This window comes from Perca flavescens, chromosome 20 (assembly GCF_004354835.1).
Source record: "Perca flavescens isolate YP-PL-M2 chromosome 20, PFLA_1.0, whole genome shotgun sequence".
Taxonomy (NCBI): Eukaryota; Metazoa; Chordata; class Actinopteri; order Perciformes; family Percidae; genus Perca; species Perca flavescens.
The window spans coordinates 8,640,957-8,656,749 of record NC_041350.1 but is presented as its reverse complement, the minus strand read 5'-3'; the positions used below and the strand labels follow the sequence as shown (position 1 = coordinate 8,656,749).

Genomic DNA, 15,793 nt, shown 5'->3' with positions numbered 1-15,793 from the left:
AGTCGAAGCTCAGCGGAAACCAGGGGGATGTCAGCAGTGTTAACGTTACCTTGCAGTGTAGAGTAAAGGGTGTTTAGTCCCGACCAGCTTCCTGACGTACATGGCAACGTTACTGATTTCATCGCTGAGCAGGCAGCGGAGGCTCATGAAGGAGGTAGGATATCCGACGATCCTCTCTGCATCGGAGACCACTTTAGTCCAGTTAGCGGGTTCAGAGCCGGAGAACAGACTCAGCGTGCTCTGTCCTCGGCTGCACAGAGCCCGGCAGGTAAGTCGTGACCATGAAGCTGGAAACATTTTCTCTCTCTTTCTCTCTCTCTCTGGCTGTAAGGTTGTTGTACTTTGAGACAGTTGCTCAAAGTGCCATTTAGGTACCTGCCACCATCTTTTAAATGCTATCACCAGATTCAGCCTCTAACGTTGCAAAATGTCCTTAAACAGAGCCGCATTTGTATTTCTTAATCTGTTATCCAAACAAATATATTTATAGTGTCACGAGCTATGTTTCACAACACACGACCTGAACCTGCGAGCCGCCATCTTCAAACGCGTAATACGTTACGTCGTTGTAAAACGTAATGACGGTTGTTGTCAAATTCCGATACGCCCCCCTTATACGGAGAGCACTTCCGGCAAAACTCCATTAGAATTTTATTTTTTTTATTAAATCAATACATAGAAATACAAACAAACAAGGCACAATCACAAATCCATCTAAAAAAAATAGAACTGTTGCCTCGGGTTGAGCATATAAAACAAAACCTAGGAGCTTATATCTTACAAATCAGCCTAAAGAGTGATATAAAATAAAATAAATAAAACAAATAAATAAATAAAGAGAAGGGGCTATCTCAAATTAAATTAAACATCTCAAATAAATCAATCAATTCAAGGGCTTTTTTATCTTTAACCCGTTTCAATGACTTGCACAAAAGATTGAACTCATTCTTCCAATGGATCAGGGAGGGTTTGGTCTTAAAGTATCTACATTTATGTATAAAATGTTTTCCTAGAAGCACCAAGTTGTTTAGAACTAAATCTACCTTCTTATCTTCAACAAAGACACCAAACTTTATATCCTTCATTGTCAGAGATGGTATCTCAATATCCCTGGTCTGAAGCAGCTCTGCAGATCTCTCCAGAAGGATTTCACCGACTCACACAGAAAAAAACATGTTCTAAATCCTCAATTTCTTTTTCACAAAAAACACAGTTATTAGTACCAAAATTGAATCTCAGTCTTAAAAATTCGTTTGTCGGGTAAATTTCATTTAAAACTTTAAAATTGACCTCTTTTACCTTCGGGAGAAGAGGAAATGAGATATAACTTTTCCTTATTTTCTTAACCTCTCCATCACCAAATTCTTTCATCATATATTGTCTTTTAACCGGATTGGGATAATATTCCTTCAATAAAATATTCCTAATAACTTTGTTGGTACATTTATAATCACAGAAATCAATACCTTGGATGCAGAGCTGCCTCAAACCAGGAGAAACCTTGGAGTACCTAACATCTTCTCTCACCATTGATTTCAGAGACATTGGTATAGTTTTCAACCATCTGTCATAACGCTTGACATTGCATTGAAGTTGATATTTCTCACAAAACTCCTCGTGCTGTAACAAGAGACCATTAGCCTACTATCCATAAAATGAGCAATTGCCCAGATTCCCTTGGATTTCCATTCCTCCATGTACACAGATTTTCTGCTTATCAAAATGTATCTATTATTCCAAACTGGAGTATTATGAGGTGTAAAATTATGTTTGTAGATCAACTTCCAATAAAGAAGGACCTGCTGATGGAAAGCAGAAAGTTTGACTGGTAAAGAATTGCATTAAAAATCGCATCGCAGCAGAAAATCTATACCACCCATTTTTGAAAATATCAAATTGGGGACAGTAAACCAAAAGGACTGCCTGTTATTAATAAAGGATTTTAACCATTTCAATTTCAAGACACCATTCATTATATCAAAATCAATGGCCTTCGCACCTCCATCTTCATAGTTTTTAACCATGTTGATTTTCCTTATGTACTGACATTTGTTTCTCCATATGAAATTAAAATTGATTTTGTTTATGGCCTTGATCATATTTGTAGAGATGGGTAAGGAAAAAGCCGGGTAGATAACTCCATTAGAAAATGAGACGTTAGGCTCGTTCGAGATGAGCCAGATCTGCGCAGAATCGATCACGGGCGATCGCCGCCCAATTCAGAACGCGAACCTCCGATGGCGCCATTTTGTTGCTACAAAGCGATCACCTCTTGTTAGCATTACACTGACCGCCATTTTTTTTTTTACATCACTTGACTGCGAATAACTTTACATCTGAAGCGTTTAAAAATTCTATTTGTCCATTCTTTATTTCTAAAGAAACACGACAATGTATAAAAGGCTCCATTACCTTGTACCTCACGTTATAGCTCCGTAGCAGACGTTTTTGTAAAAATAAGCTAACGATTGTGTCATAACCAAGTGACTTACTGTCGCACAGTAGAGGAATTACCGTATAGTACAGGAGAAGCTCGCAGGCAGTTTCGACTTACATGTGATGTTTAGGTTTAATTACTAATGTTAACTAGCATGTTAGTTAGCAATAATTAGCCTGTGCCCATGTTATCTCCTTACATATACCTACGCTCTCTGTCTCTGTAAGACTGGAAATGATTGAGATTTTATCTTGTCACAGCTACCAGAAGACTTACACCTTTCAGACACGTTGCTCACGTCACATTTACGTTGTCTCTGTCAGTTGGAGGCTGCGCAGTAAAGCAAGTGATCATCGGAAAAATAGGCTCGTTCGAGAGGAGCCAGATCTGCGCAGAATCGATCACCGGCGATCGCCGCCCAATGCATGCCGGTTAGATTCTTGTCCGACTTGATCCCGATTTGCTCTGACGTCATGCACACGTGGGCAACGATAATCTCACGAGACCAAGGCGGCCGCAGTTCTGAGACGCAGGTAGCGCAGTTGCTTTTCACCAAGGTGGTAAGCTTACTTGTTACTCGTTATGTGTTTATATAATGCCCAAAGTCATATTACAAACCACAAATATGAACTTCTTGTAACTCAGCTGAGGTCAAATATGATTTGAATACCAGATAAAGAAAAATGTAACTATCCGTTTAAACCAAAGTGTTTAGATTGTAAAACCCCCCCTTATGTTTCAGGTCATGTAATACAATCCTTGTGACAATATGACCACAGTATGATAGGGAAATGCCCCGGCAGCGTTAGGTTTAACAATGCTTTCATTGAATCCAACTCCATCCGCTTGTTACTGGACTAGAGAGAAATTCTGTCAAGGACAACTTAACATGGAGCTGCAGTCTCCTTTGCTGAATAGACTTACGAAACAAACACACATAGTGTATATTCATGTATTATATGCTAAAGGAAAACTGTATTGGGGGTAGGGTAAATAAAGTCACTTTTTGTGTTTTTAGAAATATATGTTACAACAATGTTTACTTATAGCAAAAAAATCCACCAAAATCCACATATGCTTTTTTGCAAGACCAAAAAAAAAAAAAAAAAAAAAGCATTTTTCTTCACATATTCTTCTCACACACACACACCTACCAGTGTCATCAGAAGCATTACAGGTAGGCCTATATTGCACTAAGCCAAACTGCTGTAGCTGGAGGGACAGTATGAAGAAGGAATCTTGTGATGCAGATGAGCTGCTGGTTTGCAAGGTAGGACGAGAGCAGCACCGTAACACACAATTCATCTCACCCTGACCCTGCGTCACGGTTCACAGCTCCTGTTTCCGCTGATTTTCTGGCTCAAATGGGTGTCAAAATGCCATGAGCAGCATCCCCCCCCCCCCCCACACTCTCAGTACACCTGCCAACTCATTGTAATTCCAGCTAAAGTCAGAGGACAGCATGTAGCACACAGGTGAAACAGGCAAATCCATGCCCAAAGCAAACATCATTTATTAGTAATCTGTAACTGTTTCATATGCCAGTAATGACCCTATTTTGCATTAACTGAGTGGCTCCAAGCTGAGAAACCCACTGCCGTAACGATATCAAAACAAGTCTTTTCAACATTTTTGATGAGCTCTGCAGGACCAAATTAAAACAACTGTACAAAAACATACATCTTAATGCATGTGTATGCATATTTGGAGATATATGTACATGAATGTGCATATGTGACCATGTGTATGAGTATAGACATTTTGACTTTGTCATTGCAGGAAAAACTCAGGTGAAACGAATGTTGTTAGGCTCAGTTCTTAGGTGTTCCAGTATGCCATGACAGTGAACCAGCATGCACAATATCAGGACCCTGGTGTATACCAGCTCACTTAAAGGGAATTAAGTCATTTTTAAAGTTATCAATTACATCTGTGCTTTTCTGAAGTGTCTGCTGTGAAAAAGGTCTGCAGGCCTAGCATGCATCTGTATGTTTTCCATGTGAGACAGATGCAGGCTGTGGAAACACTTAAGACTATGTACAGTATCTACATTATAATATTATTTTTTGGAATACTTTTTTTTTTTAAAGAATGGATGACTGACTGATATGGTACAACTCTAGTTTTGGTCCTTTAATCTTAGACTGAAATGTAGATGTTCAAAGTTCAAAGTTATCATTGATCAGTCCAATAATGTGGGGGGACTTTGTAAATCAGTTTTAAGAGTTGTTTGTTCTTGAGCTCAGTTATTTGGGACATGTTGAAAATAGCAAACTACAAAACGGCTCAAAGTGTGATGTGGTTTGAATCTAGCCTAAATGAGACCTTTGTTACATCCTCAATCTTCCTTGACTCTTACAAGACACATAACTGAACTATGGGATTACCAAAAATGAAAACGGAGAAATGCCATGCACGTTGTCATGAGGTAGCAACGTGATGGAGAAAAAGCCAAAAGACTGAAGACCAAACATGCTTATTTTAAGCATGTACGGTTCAGACATTACAAAATCAACACACCTAAAAAGTTTCCTTTGGCCTTGACAGAGTGTTGAGCCTTTTCACTCACTACGATGAAGGATTATATTTAGGTTGCACTTCCATTCTGATTGCACGTTTCTTTTTTGTTAGTTAAGAAGACTGCCATCATCGTGCACCTGCTCCAGATGCTCCTGAATTTCCACTACATAGGCTATTTCTCGTTGCAAGACAAACACAGCCATGCTTTTTTAATCGCTGAAACATCCGCTGACCTACTGATGTGTCTTTGAGCAAGGCACTGCGCCCGCTCCCCGTGCACAGCTGCTCTGCTTAATAAGACTGACAGCGACATTTCTGGGACTGGAACTTCTTTGAGTGTGTGGTGTTAAATGACCGAAGCGGTGAAGTCTGTAACCGACAGAAAGACCCAAATTTCATTATGACCGACACCAGTAGGTTTTAAGACTCCCCTGAAGAACAACGTGTGACTGGACGACTGCGTGCGGGCACCTGTTTGCTGCCTGCAGGCTGTCACCGCGAGGGAGCAACGCTAAGTGGATGTGACTGCTCTGATTGCACTCCATGGGAAAAGCGAGAAGAAATAGCCTACCTCTGATCATCAACGCGTCATATAATGTTTCAACGGACGCCCCTCCCCCTGTCTCGTTTTTTCCCCTCACTCAACCTCTCCTTTGACTCACAGAGGCGGCTCACCACTGGTGCACGGACCGTGGAGGATACGGGCAGAAGATGGCTGACTTAGCCGCGCACCGCAAGCCCTCGGCGGTATCACCAGCGTCACACGGGCCGCTGAAAAGCTGCAAGACACCCGCCGTCTGGCGACTGTAAACAGCTGCCGCTGCCTCTCTCACCCCCTTTCCTCACCCCTCCTCACCGCAGAAGTATATCTCAGAGAAAACATGGCAGAGATGGAAAAAGAGGGCAGACCTCCGGAAAATAAAAGAAGCCGAAAACCAGCTCACCCGGTGAAAAGGGAAATAAATGAAGAGATGAAGGTAAAAGGGGGTCTGTGCCCAGTTGCATGTGATTACGCGTGGAAACGGAGTGGCTGTGGAGGAGCATGCATGTCTGTAGAAGCACCACAACAGGCGTCCTCTGTGAAAATATACGATACACTCAAGTGCAATTGGCTGCATGGTATTCAAACTTTGATTTATGATTTTTTTTCCACCCAAGTTCTATTGTCATATATCCACGGTGAATGCCTGCCTGAGCAGCGCACCCTGCCAGTAAACCGCCTTGCACAATGGATGCGGCACCCATTCACTGCTACTGTAGTAAGTTTGGAATCAATGAGGAATACCGTGTACGTTCCTGTCGCTGCATGTCATAATTCGCCGTTTGTGTGCCCTGCCTTTCATGGCTTGCCCAGAGTTAATGGAAAATCCAGTGCGTCAGTGAAGGCGTCAACACTACTATTACTAGTAATACTGTTACACTACGGCGCAACGGAGAGCAGCCTGATGTGCATAATTAGTATAAATCAATGGGGGAACACTCGCCTACCCGCGACGTTTTAGCGGGTCCATGTCGACTGCGTGGGTTGGTTTGCCTCTTGAGTAGAGGTTTGTGTTTATGTGTGTTGCCCAGCTGCCCAGAGGCGTGCGATCCAGATGTGCGTCTGTGAGCTTTACGCACTCGACAGGATCACATTGTCTCCTGTGTTCGGCCTGCACGGTTCTATCCCAATATTTACCCACACGTTTAAATATTCATTTTTTTGTTGTTGTTGCTCGGTGCACATTGTGATATTTGAGCCCTGAGCTCCGTGAGGTTCATTGTGGAGAAAGAAAGTGTTCCTGGCGTGTGTGTGTGTGTGTGTGTGTGTGTGTGTGTGTGTTTGTGTGAGGCAGGCTGTGTGTCCGCTTTGTCTCCATCTCTTCATTGTTTGTACACATTTGGCTGGAGACACATAATGCACTCAGTACTCTGCTGTTATTGGTGGATATGCAGGGGATCACATCGGGAATAATTGGGTGGAAATTGTGATTTGAGGTTGTCAGAGGAAAAGCAAGGGTGCTGGCTTTGAGCGAGTCCTGAAACAACCCTGACTGGAATAAAGCCTTTTTGTATTTAGACCTTTCCAAATACCAGCCGCTTCATGTGTCACTACTTCTTCTCTCTTACTGTAAAACAGATTTTTTTTATTGATGACTATCTAGATCAGGGGTCACCAACCTTTTGAAACTTACTTCATGGGTCTACGAAAGGGCTACCAGTTTGACTAAAATAAAACAGTTATATATTATTTTTTGATTAATGATCTATCTAGATGCAATAATTTTGTTGGTGATTATCCATTTTTAGAACAGAGGGCAACAAGGAACCCCTGATCTAGATGCTTTGTTGGTGATTATCCTAGAGCAACAAGGAACTATTAATGTAACCTTATACAATATATTTAACAGTGTAATATACAGTGCTGTGTTTTAAGTCTTTTTTTTTTTTTTTTTTCACTCATTGCAGCTGCATTCAGAGTTGTCCTTGCTTGTTACTTAAAAATGCATTGGAGGTCTAGAGAAAGGGAATTTCTTTCAATGACAGAATTTTAACTGCTTGTTGAACGGGACATTTTTCTTGATAGAATTGAAAAAAAAAAGGCATGGTCCTCAGGCAGGGTCTTGCCATGGAGACATTTCCTTATTTCTTATCAGGGGAGCACTTGAGGTAGTCTCAGTGGAGCATTTATAATGGATGAAATCTTTATGAGCATCATTTAGCCACAATAAAGTGCTGTCTGTCCAGGTTTTATTTGCTCATTTTTATCATTACAACAGAGAGCAGATATTACCGTAAATCTATTTGGACTGTAAAAAAAAAAAAAAAAATCTAATTAAATTAAATGTCTCCTCACATAATTTGTATGATTGGCCAAGTCATTATATGATGTCAGTCATCAGGTCAGTCATCAGTCAGAAATGATGTTTTAGTTGCAGTTACGTTTTGCTGTCAGATGATGGATGCTGTGACACGGGTCATCATTCAGGGTTCGGTGAATTGACATCTCTTGCAATATGTTTCGCAGAGCAGACGTTTCAGTTAAACATCGCATTTTGATGAAAGCAGCTTAATTTGACGTTTTGATTTGTAAGTAATTATTAGTAACTGCGATGAGTCTATTGTGGATCTGAGTTTGGAATATAAAGATTGTACCTGACCAAATAAAAATGTCAGTGCACTAGCTTGTGGAATTTTTTTTTTTTTTTTTTTTGATATGTCAATACAAAATACAGCAGATATGGTGTTATATTGTTGGTGCATAGGGAAAAACACCACTCTCCCGTGACACCTCCAGTACCTCCATCCAATACCAGGGGAAGCTCCTGAATGGCGCAGCAGATGTGGTTAAGGTGTCAAAACACTTTCAAAGGCTAAACAAGTTCGATTGTAGCTCATTACGCAACCTTGAATTTCATCTCCTACTGCACACACACACACACACACACACACACACACACACACACACATACACACACACAAAGCGGCTGTCTACAGATTTAATTTAGGAAAACACTGATCTACAGATAGAAGGTAGGGGACAGCTAGTTAGCTGCAGCCTCTCCTTCAATACATCCATTGTTATTGTGACATTATGGGTGTTAATAAGTTCAATGATGTCAAACAAATACGGATGTTTCTGATATGATATAATAACATGAGGTCATTGGCTGGTTATGAGAGCATTGCACCTCAGACTGTAAACCCGTTCCCAGCATGACGAGCTGCAGAGTTGTAGCTAATTAACACTGTGCGCATGCTTATGACCTAGAATAGTAAGTGAAGTTTAATGAAGTGATTTCCTGTAGAAAACTTCTTCTATTCCAAGTGTTCAGAACAAAAGGACCCAGTTTGTTCCCTTCTCTCATCTTTAATATTTCAGACCACACACACACACACACACACACACACACACACACACACACACACACACATACACGCACACAATGTGCCCTTGTGAGGGATCATACTCCGCAAAACCAAACAGTCTGACAGTGTTTCCTTCATCTGGCTGGTTAATGTGTGCCATGGTAAAATAAGCCCCGGCGAGTAATCAAGGACAAGGAGGAGTGGGCATGGAGGGGATATGAGAGGCTGGAGAGTGGGCTAAGAAACAGTGGAGAAAGGAATGTATACAGCCGTGGGCTGGCTTAGCTGTAAAAACTGTAACCTGAGTGTCTCTGCTGGATCAGATATCAAGGAAAGTAGAGGGAAATGAAAGCAGAGGAGAGGGAGAGGCAGCGGAGGAGAGAGGGAGCAGGGGAGTGGAAAAGTAGAGAAGTAGAGGAGGAGGAGGAGGAAGCTAAGGGAAACTTGGCGTGTGGATTCGGGAATTTTATCACGGTGTACAGTGACCTGCTCTGGTTTCTACCCGCAAGGTATCCAATTCCCACCATCATCATTACCACAAGCCCTGCTGGCCACGGCAGGGTCTTACTGGAGGGAAACAAGGGGGAAGACTGTGGAGGTTTTAAATGTGTTTTTATTACTATCTGCTGCTGAAGACATGGCAGAGAAGTGGCAGCTTGTGAACCTGTCATGAAAGTATCATGAGTGCGTCACTAATTATCCTGCAAAGGCTCTGTAGGACCACCATCTTGTCTTTGACTGTTATTCTGGCCGATGATAACGAGGGCAAAGTGGGTATTTTTCTGCTAAAGATTTCTTCACCAAAATATCATCATCATATCAGAGGTCTAACCCACAGTGCACAAAAATCCATCAGCAGAGGCAGAGCAATTTAAAATATAATGGCAAAAATAGCCTTAATTGTACACAATAATCATAAAAGATCACACACTGTGTTCATTGAGATGCCAGTTTATAAAGTGCACCAAGCTATTGCAATCCAATAATGACACATGGGGGCGGTTTAAATGTTAGAAACACTTTTCAACATATCAAGATACAATTCAACAGCACAGGTGTTCACAAAGTGTCCATGAAGTTGATTTAAAACCTCTGACATGCTGTCTCTAGCTATGCCTCCAACCACCAAAGGGATAATTAAGCTTCTATTAGCCTAGTGTTTTAACTCGCCCAAAGGAGGAAAAAAACAAAAAGAAATCATCAAAAAAAATGTACCAACTAATGCTCACACAAAACATGTTAGGCATCTCATATACATCGACACACGTCAGACAGCAGGTACAACAATATTAGGAAGATAATAGTAATAATAATAGGAAGAGTACGTTATTTCTTCCTTCAAAAGTTACATAGGACCACTTTAAAAACAGTTTTTAATGATGTCTTCGGCCATTACTTGACTGACGCATTGATTAGCATGTAATCAGTTCTGTCATTATTATTTATTCAGTTCGCTTCCATTGCTACTGCTTTGTGGACAAAACACGACCTCATGTATAAATCCTGCTACGGGCCGCCGAAGGCTGAAATATTCTATTCAAAATTTTGTCTTGATGATGGCAAAGAACAAAATGTCAGGGTTTAATGGTCAACAACATACTTAGGACAGACGGACAGACCAAGTGATGTCACCATCCCAGGGCCATGCATTTTAGCAAATGTTGCCTTTAAAAAAAAACTAAATTTTTTTTCTTACTTTCTTACTTTTCTTACATAATAATCTTAGTATGACAGCTTGAAACACAAACTGCACTTCCAGTTGATATGTTTAGCAGGAGGTTAGACTATGGGACGAATAAAAGCTGATAAAAAAAAGAGATTTTGTCTGTGTTTAAACCAACTAAACACAGACAAAGGCTATGCATCCAGTGTGACATATTGACATCTGTAGCTGCCTCTGTGCCTCTTAACGTCTTTTCCTCCCCGGCTCACCCAGAGCCAAAGTTGGTGCCGCTGCTTTGATGAGCCGCCAACCAGGATTAGATTCCACTCTTAAAATTAGACCCACTTTCTTAAAGTAGTAAGGTAACACAGAGGACAGGATGGTAGGAAGGAAAGGGAGACACAGAGAGATGCTGTGTTTTTGTCTCCGTGATGTGGTTATTTTACAGCTACATCCGTTTTATTCAGGAGTACATTCAGGTTGGGTTATGCTCCAACTCATTTGTTCAATAGGAGGACGTTTTTATCCGAGCAGTTGGGCTAGTTGCTGCAGATGGGCTTGCTGGTTTCTGCAACAGTAGTCTCGCTTTGCCAGACCCTCCTCCAAAGCGCGCTGGAGGAGGGTTTGGCTACTCCACACAGCATTCGGGGATGGGAGGAAAACGTGCTCTGGTTTATTGGCATTTCTTTAAACCAGTCACAATCGTCTCGGGCGGTGCTAAGCACTGGAGAAAAGCAGCGGTGCCGCTGCAAAATAGGCTCGGAAAGAACTTGTTTTGGTGGAACATGTGTAAAACTCAGATTGGACAGATCGTCTAGCTATCTGTCGGGATTTACCCTGCAGAGATCTGTGAAAAGGTTGATATTTGGCCTAAATGAGTGAAATCCGGTGGATTTTCCAGTGGCAACGGAGCTATCCCGGAAGTGGAATTTCAAGGATATAGACTACTGCAAGAGTGTCCATATTAGAAAACTCCCAGTTAAGATATAACACATGTCCTTTAACTCATTACATTTTTTAAGAATTGTGTGCAATTCAATGTGTGTAAGGCTTGGAAAAAACCCTCACTTTAGGGCCACTTGCATTTGCACCTGTGTACTATTTACTGCATCCAGTTCATCTGACCTGCGTGTATGTGAAATTTGGAAGGAAAACCTTGGGAATACAATGAAAACATGCAAATGCCACACTGAATGGACAGGAATTGAATTGCCGCCACAGTTTAAATCAAGAAATGTATTGACACTTAAAACTTAAAGGTCCCCTTTTGTAAAAAGTGAGATATCCTTGTCTTTTTTTTATTATAAAGCAGGCCGAGGTGCTATATAAATACTGTGAAAGTATCAAAACGCTCAGTCCACAGAGAAATGCCCACAGCCTGTTTTCAGAAACTGTGCCTTTAAACGAGCCGTCAGGACTTTTGGACAGTTGTGATGTCACAACTATAAACCAATCAGAGCAGACTGGGCTTTTTCGGGAGGGGGACTTAAAGAGGCAGGCTCTAACATTGAGCGTTTTAGAGAGAGGGTGAATACAGGTATATTCACACAGACAGTATGAGAAAATGTAAACATGTTCAGGTAGAAACCCAAAATACAAGTATGAATAAACAAATGACTACACATTTTGCTCCCTTTAAGGTGGTGCAAAACGCCATGGAAACAGTGGGTGTCTCCATGGATGAAAACACGATTTTGTATATTGCTGTCAACACCTACTGTAACTTTAACTCTGCTCAGAAAGTGGTACTAAATCTGACTTCCAGGAACCTTCAGGCAGAGTGAGCACTGCTGTCACTTACATTTGCAATCATGAGCTCTCCTCATTAACAGCCTTCACTGCTTAAACCAGCATTTTTTTTTAATCTCTTTGACAAAATTGAGATTGTAAGTGTGTGGATTAGACTTTAAATACTGTAAATAATCGCTACAAATCCTTTCATTGTTCGACGGTGATACTCAGAGTTCCAGATGTTCACCCTCAAGTGTTTGCGTGGACTGCAATGAAACGTTCCTACAGACAGTTGCATGCATGGTGTTTCTCGTCACAACAGCGTGGAGCTTCGACTTCACCTGTCATTGACTCGACCCGTGCCCTCCACCTTTGTGCCACGTCTCCCCATTGACCACCCCCACCACAGTGGTTTTTCATAACAGGCAGATCAATAACTCCTGTCATTCTTCATTAATAATGCCTCCCCAGCATTGAGACTAAGTCCTTCTACTAAGTGTGGCAAATTCACTTCTGCACAGAATAGCAGAAACTATATGCTCTGTATGAACACAGCAAAATAGAGTCAAAACTGATCCTAGAGCAGTGCTCCTACTCTAAGATACAACTACAGCACATCAGGAATTTCTCTCTGAAATGCTAAGAAACAGAGTGAATGTGCTGATAAACCAAGAGGAAATCTGTCTCTGTCACTCCTATACTGTGCCACGGTGTCTCAAAAATGCAAAGAGATACCCCTGCCTCAGTTGTAACAAGTGTGTGCGTGAGTGTGTGTGTGTGTGTGTGTGTGTGAGTGTGTGTGGGTTAAGTCCCACTTGTATCTTCTTTACTATAATACCATTGTAAGCAATATCCAAACTGTGCTTTGTGTGGGTGCTCTGTTAATTAAGTTTGTATCAAGTGATTGAGTCAGTGGACCAAGCTGTTGTCTGCAGGCTGTGTCAGCGTACATGATGAGCCATTCCCGACATTTCTTTTATTTCTATTTAGAGCTGCATAAGGTATACATCATATCTATCTTGACTGAGACCTTGTAGTTTCACTTTATTTGCCCAAATTAAATTCTGGTTTCAGACACGGTCACTTTTCCACCCACAGGAAATCACGAATCAATGCTTCAGTCCAGCCTCCAGGAGAGAGTGTTCACTCTCCAGAGAAATCTGCACTCAAGTTTTCTCTCTCTCTCTCTCTCTCTCTCTCATCTTTTTTGGTATAAAACATAGAAGATTGGCCTGGTTGAAAGACATGAACTTAACTTGCTGAAGGCACTTCACACCTAGTTTTTTTTTAAATTTGTACTGCCCAACATGTGAAGTTGTCCAGTGCACCTGTAAAGTTAATATGGATGCTAAGTCTATTACGTATGTCACGTCTTCCAGCTTTCTTTCCCTCTGAGATAGCAGTGATCTGTAATAAAGCAGTGTTTATTTCCTGCTATATTACAGAAGAAAAGGCAACAGTGACGGCTAATACACTAACATCTTTGCTTTACAAATAATCTACAGTGGAGGCAGGTTAGGCCACAATCTGAATTAGTTTTTTCCCCTTTTTCTCTCAGAACGAGCAACGGTTTGAAGACAACTAAAGAAAACAGATGCTCTCTTGTCTTCTGCGGATGTGTGTGTGTCTATATTTTGCTGTTAAATTTAGATCAGCTAAGAGTCAGATGTGCTGGGTGGCACTCAACCACTCCGGCATGATCGCTTCGGCTCTGACATATCGACAGGAGCTGTCTGTTATTGACATTTAACTGCTTGACGTAATGACTGATGAGTGTCGGCGGCCGCCACGATAAGATAATGTCAGAGTAAAGTGGGACTGGCTAGAAAACAATGAACTGACCCGAGTCTTGTCAATTTGATCTAGAGCAAGCACACAAATGGCAAGACAAGGCGGGTCATCTCCGTGGCAACAGACTGTACAGTACGAGTGTTGTGTGCTAACCGACAGGCACGTCCTTACCTAAGGCTAATTTAGTAAAAATTTGAGCTGGATGTGTGTGTGTTTTGCATTAAAAGAATATTTTAGAGAAATGTATTCAGCAGCAATATGTGAAAAACATTTACGGCGCCGAGGAGCAGTGTTCCCGTAGCATATAGTTCATCGACCTGTGATGTTTTATCGCATAGACCAAATAATTACAGCAGATTCATCCTCAGTTGCTTCTGTAGTTTGTTTCCAGAAAGAACATTTTCATCTATGTTTTAGAGTCATTTGATAGCTAAACCATTTACCATAGTTTACGGTTCAGTAAATAGACGCTTCTGGGAATATTCCAGCTGAGAGGTGTATGGTGATAATGGGCTGTATGCATTAGAGGGGGTTATGGTTTTGAGTACAGTGTTTATTGACTGTGTTGTGAGAGGCTGTTATGGAGGAAATACTTTTATGTTTCACCTGCATAGGGTTGTATTTATTTTTGCATACCTGCACTAGCTATCTGCATACCACTGCATTGCTGTGCATCCTGCTCACATTTCTTTTTATGTTTTTACCGTGTTGTGATTGGTTGTTAACTGTGATGGATTAGAGTACTGACATACACTCTTGTTATAAGTTATGTAATGTATCTATTCTAATATTTAACCGGTAAAATGTTAAAAACCACTGTTTACATTTCCTAATCCTGTCTGTTTGAATATACCTGTATATTTCATCTGTCTAAAACGCTCAGTTTTAGCGCTTGTCTCTTTAAGACCCTTGACTTGCCTTCAATTTCTTACTATTCATTTACAATATCACTTCTCATCATCACGCTCATCATCAGCACTTCTTGTATTGCAGGAATTACAACTTGAATTGAAGTATGATATTTTTTACATGAAAGCATGAAGACCTTTGGCTTGAGTCTCACCAGCCAACTATTTGTGTTGCAGAGTTTTGCAGAGAACACCATGAACGAGCTGCTGGGCTGGTATGGCTATGACAAGGTGGAGCTGAGAGACTCTGACAACCTGGAGATAGGGGAGACGCCACAGCACATATCTGTCCTCAAAGGTATGGAACTCTAACATACAGTACACCTTGTAATTGTTTGTTTTTTTATTTATTAAAAAAAGAGCATGCATTTCTTGCCTGGTTGGCCCGCCAGTCAACACTCTCAATTTCTTCATTGTCCACCATGAGATTGTTTACTGCATTAAAAGAGAAAGAAATGAGTGAACATTGTAAGTGCTTATGAATGGATTGTGTATGTAACGTAACTAAGACACCTGTTTGTTAGTGTTAAAGGCCCTTAAATCTTAAATTATGGAACAGCTTCTAAAAACAAGTAATAAGGGAACATGAAGACACTTCATGTTCACACAAGTTTAGGTTAGTACATTTGGGAGGTCATGTATGTCTGTTATTTTTATCACTGGTTAGAATTTTCACATTGCCATACAATTAGAGCAACTTATGTTACCTGATCTGTCAATCTTATGTGAAGCCACATCCAGTCCTGACTTTTTTGACCAACTAAAAAACAATTATGACTAAGAATGTTTTTCTGAACATTGAAACTGCGTTCATTTATTTTTTAGCCAATTAGGAGCAATGCAAAAAGCTGCAAACATCTCATAGAGTTGATATGCTGAGCGAACAGTTGCCTA

The 15,793-nt window shown here is 41.0% G+C and overlaps 2 protein-coding genes across 5 annotated transcripts in view; one reads left to right on the top strand and one right to left on the bottom strand.

Annotated features, from left to right (window-relative positions):
- Nucleotides 1–571, bottom strand: part of pdss2 (prenyl (decaprenyl) diphosphate synthase, subunit 2) — a 33,926-nt gene extending 33,355 nt beyond the window's left edge. For all 3 annotated transcript variants that reach the window (XM_028566563.1, XM_028566564.1, XM_028566565.1), the window contains exon 1: nucleotides 50–571. In XM_028566563.1, the coding sequence (XP_028422364.1) occupies nucleotides 50–297 (248 nt within the window). In that variant the 5' untranslated portion in view covers nucleotides 298–571. The remainder of the gene's footprint in view (nucleotides 1–49) is intronic.
- A 4,987-nt stretch (nucleotides 572–5,558) lies between these two features.
- Nucleotides 5,559–15,793, top strand: part of sobpa (sine oculis binding protein homolog (Drosophila) a) — a 42,286-nt gene continuing 32,051 nt past the window's right edge. For both annotated transcript variants that reach the window (XM_028566617.1, XM_028566616.1), the window contains exons 1-2: nucleotides 5,559–5,934; nucleotides 15,077–15,197. In XM_028566617.1, the coding sequence (XP_028422418.1) occupies nucleotides 5,839–5,934; nucleotides 15,077–15,197 (217 nt within the window). In that variant the 5' untranslated portion in view covers nucleotides 5,559–5,838. The remainder of the gene's footprint in view (nucleotides 5,935–15,076; nucleotides 15,198–15,793) is intronic.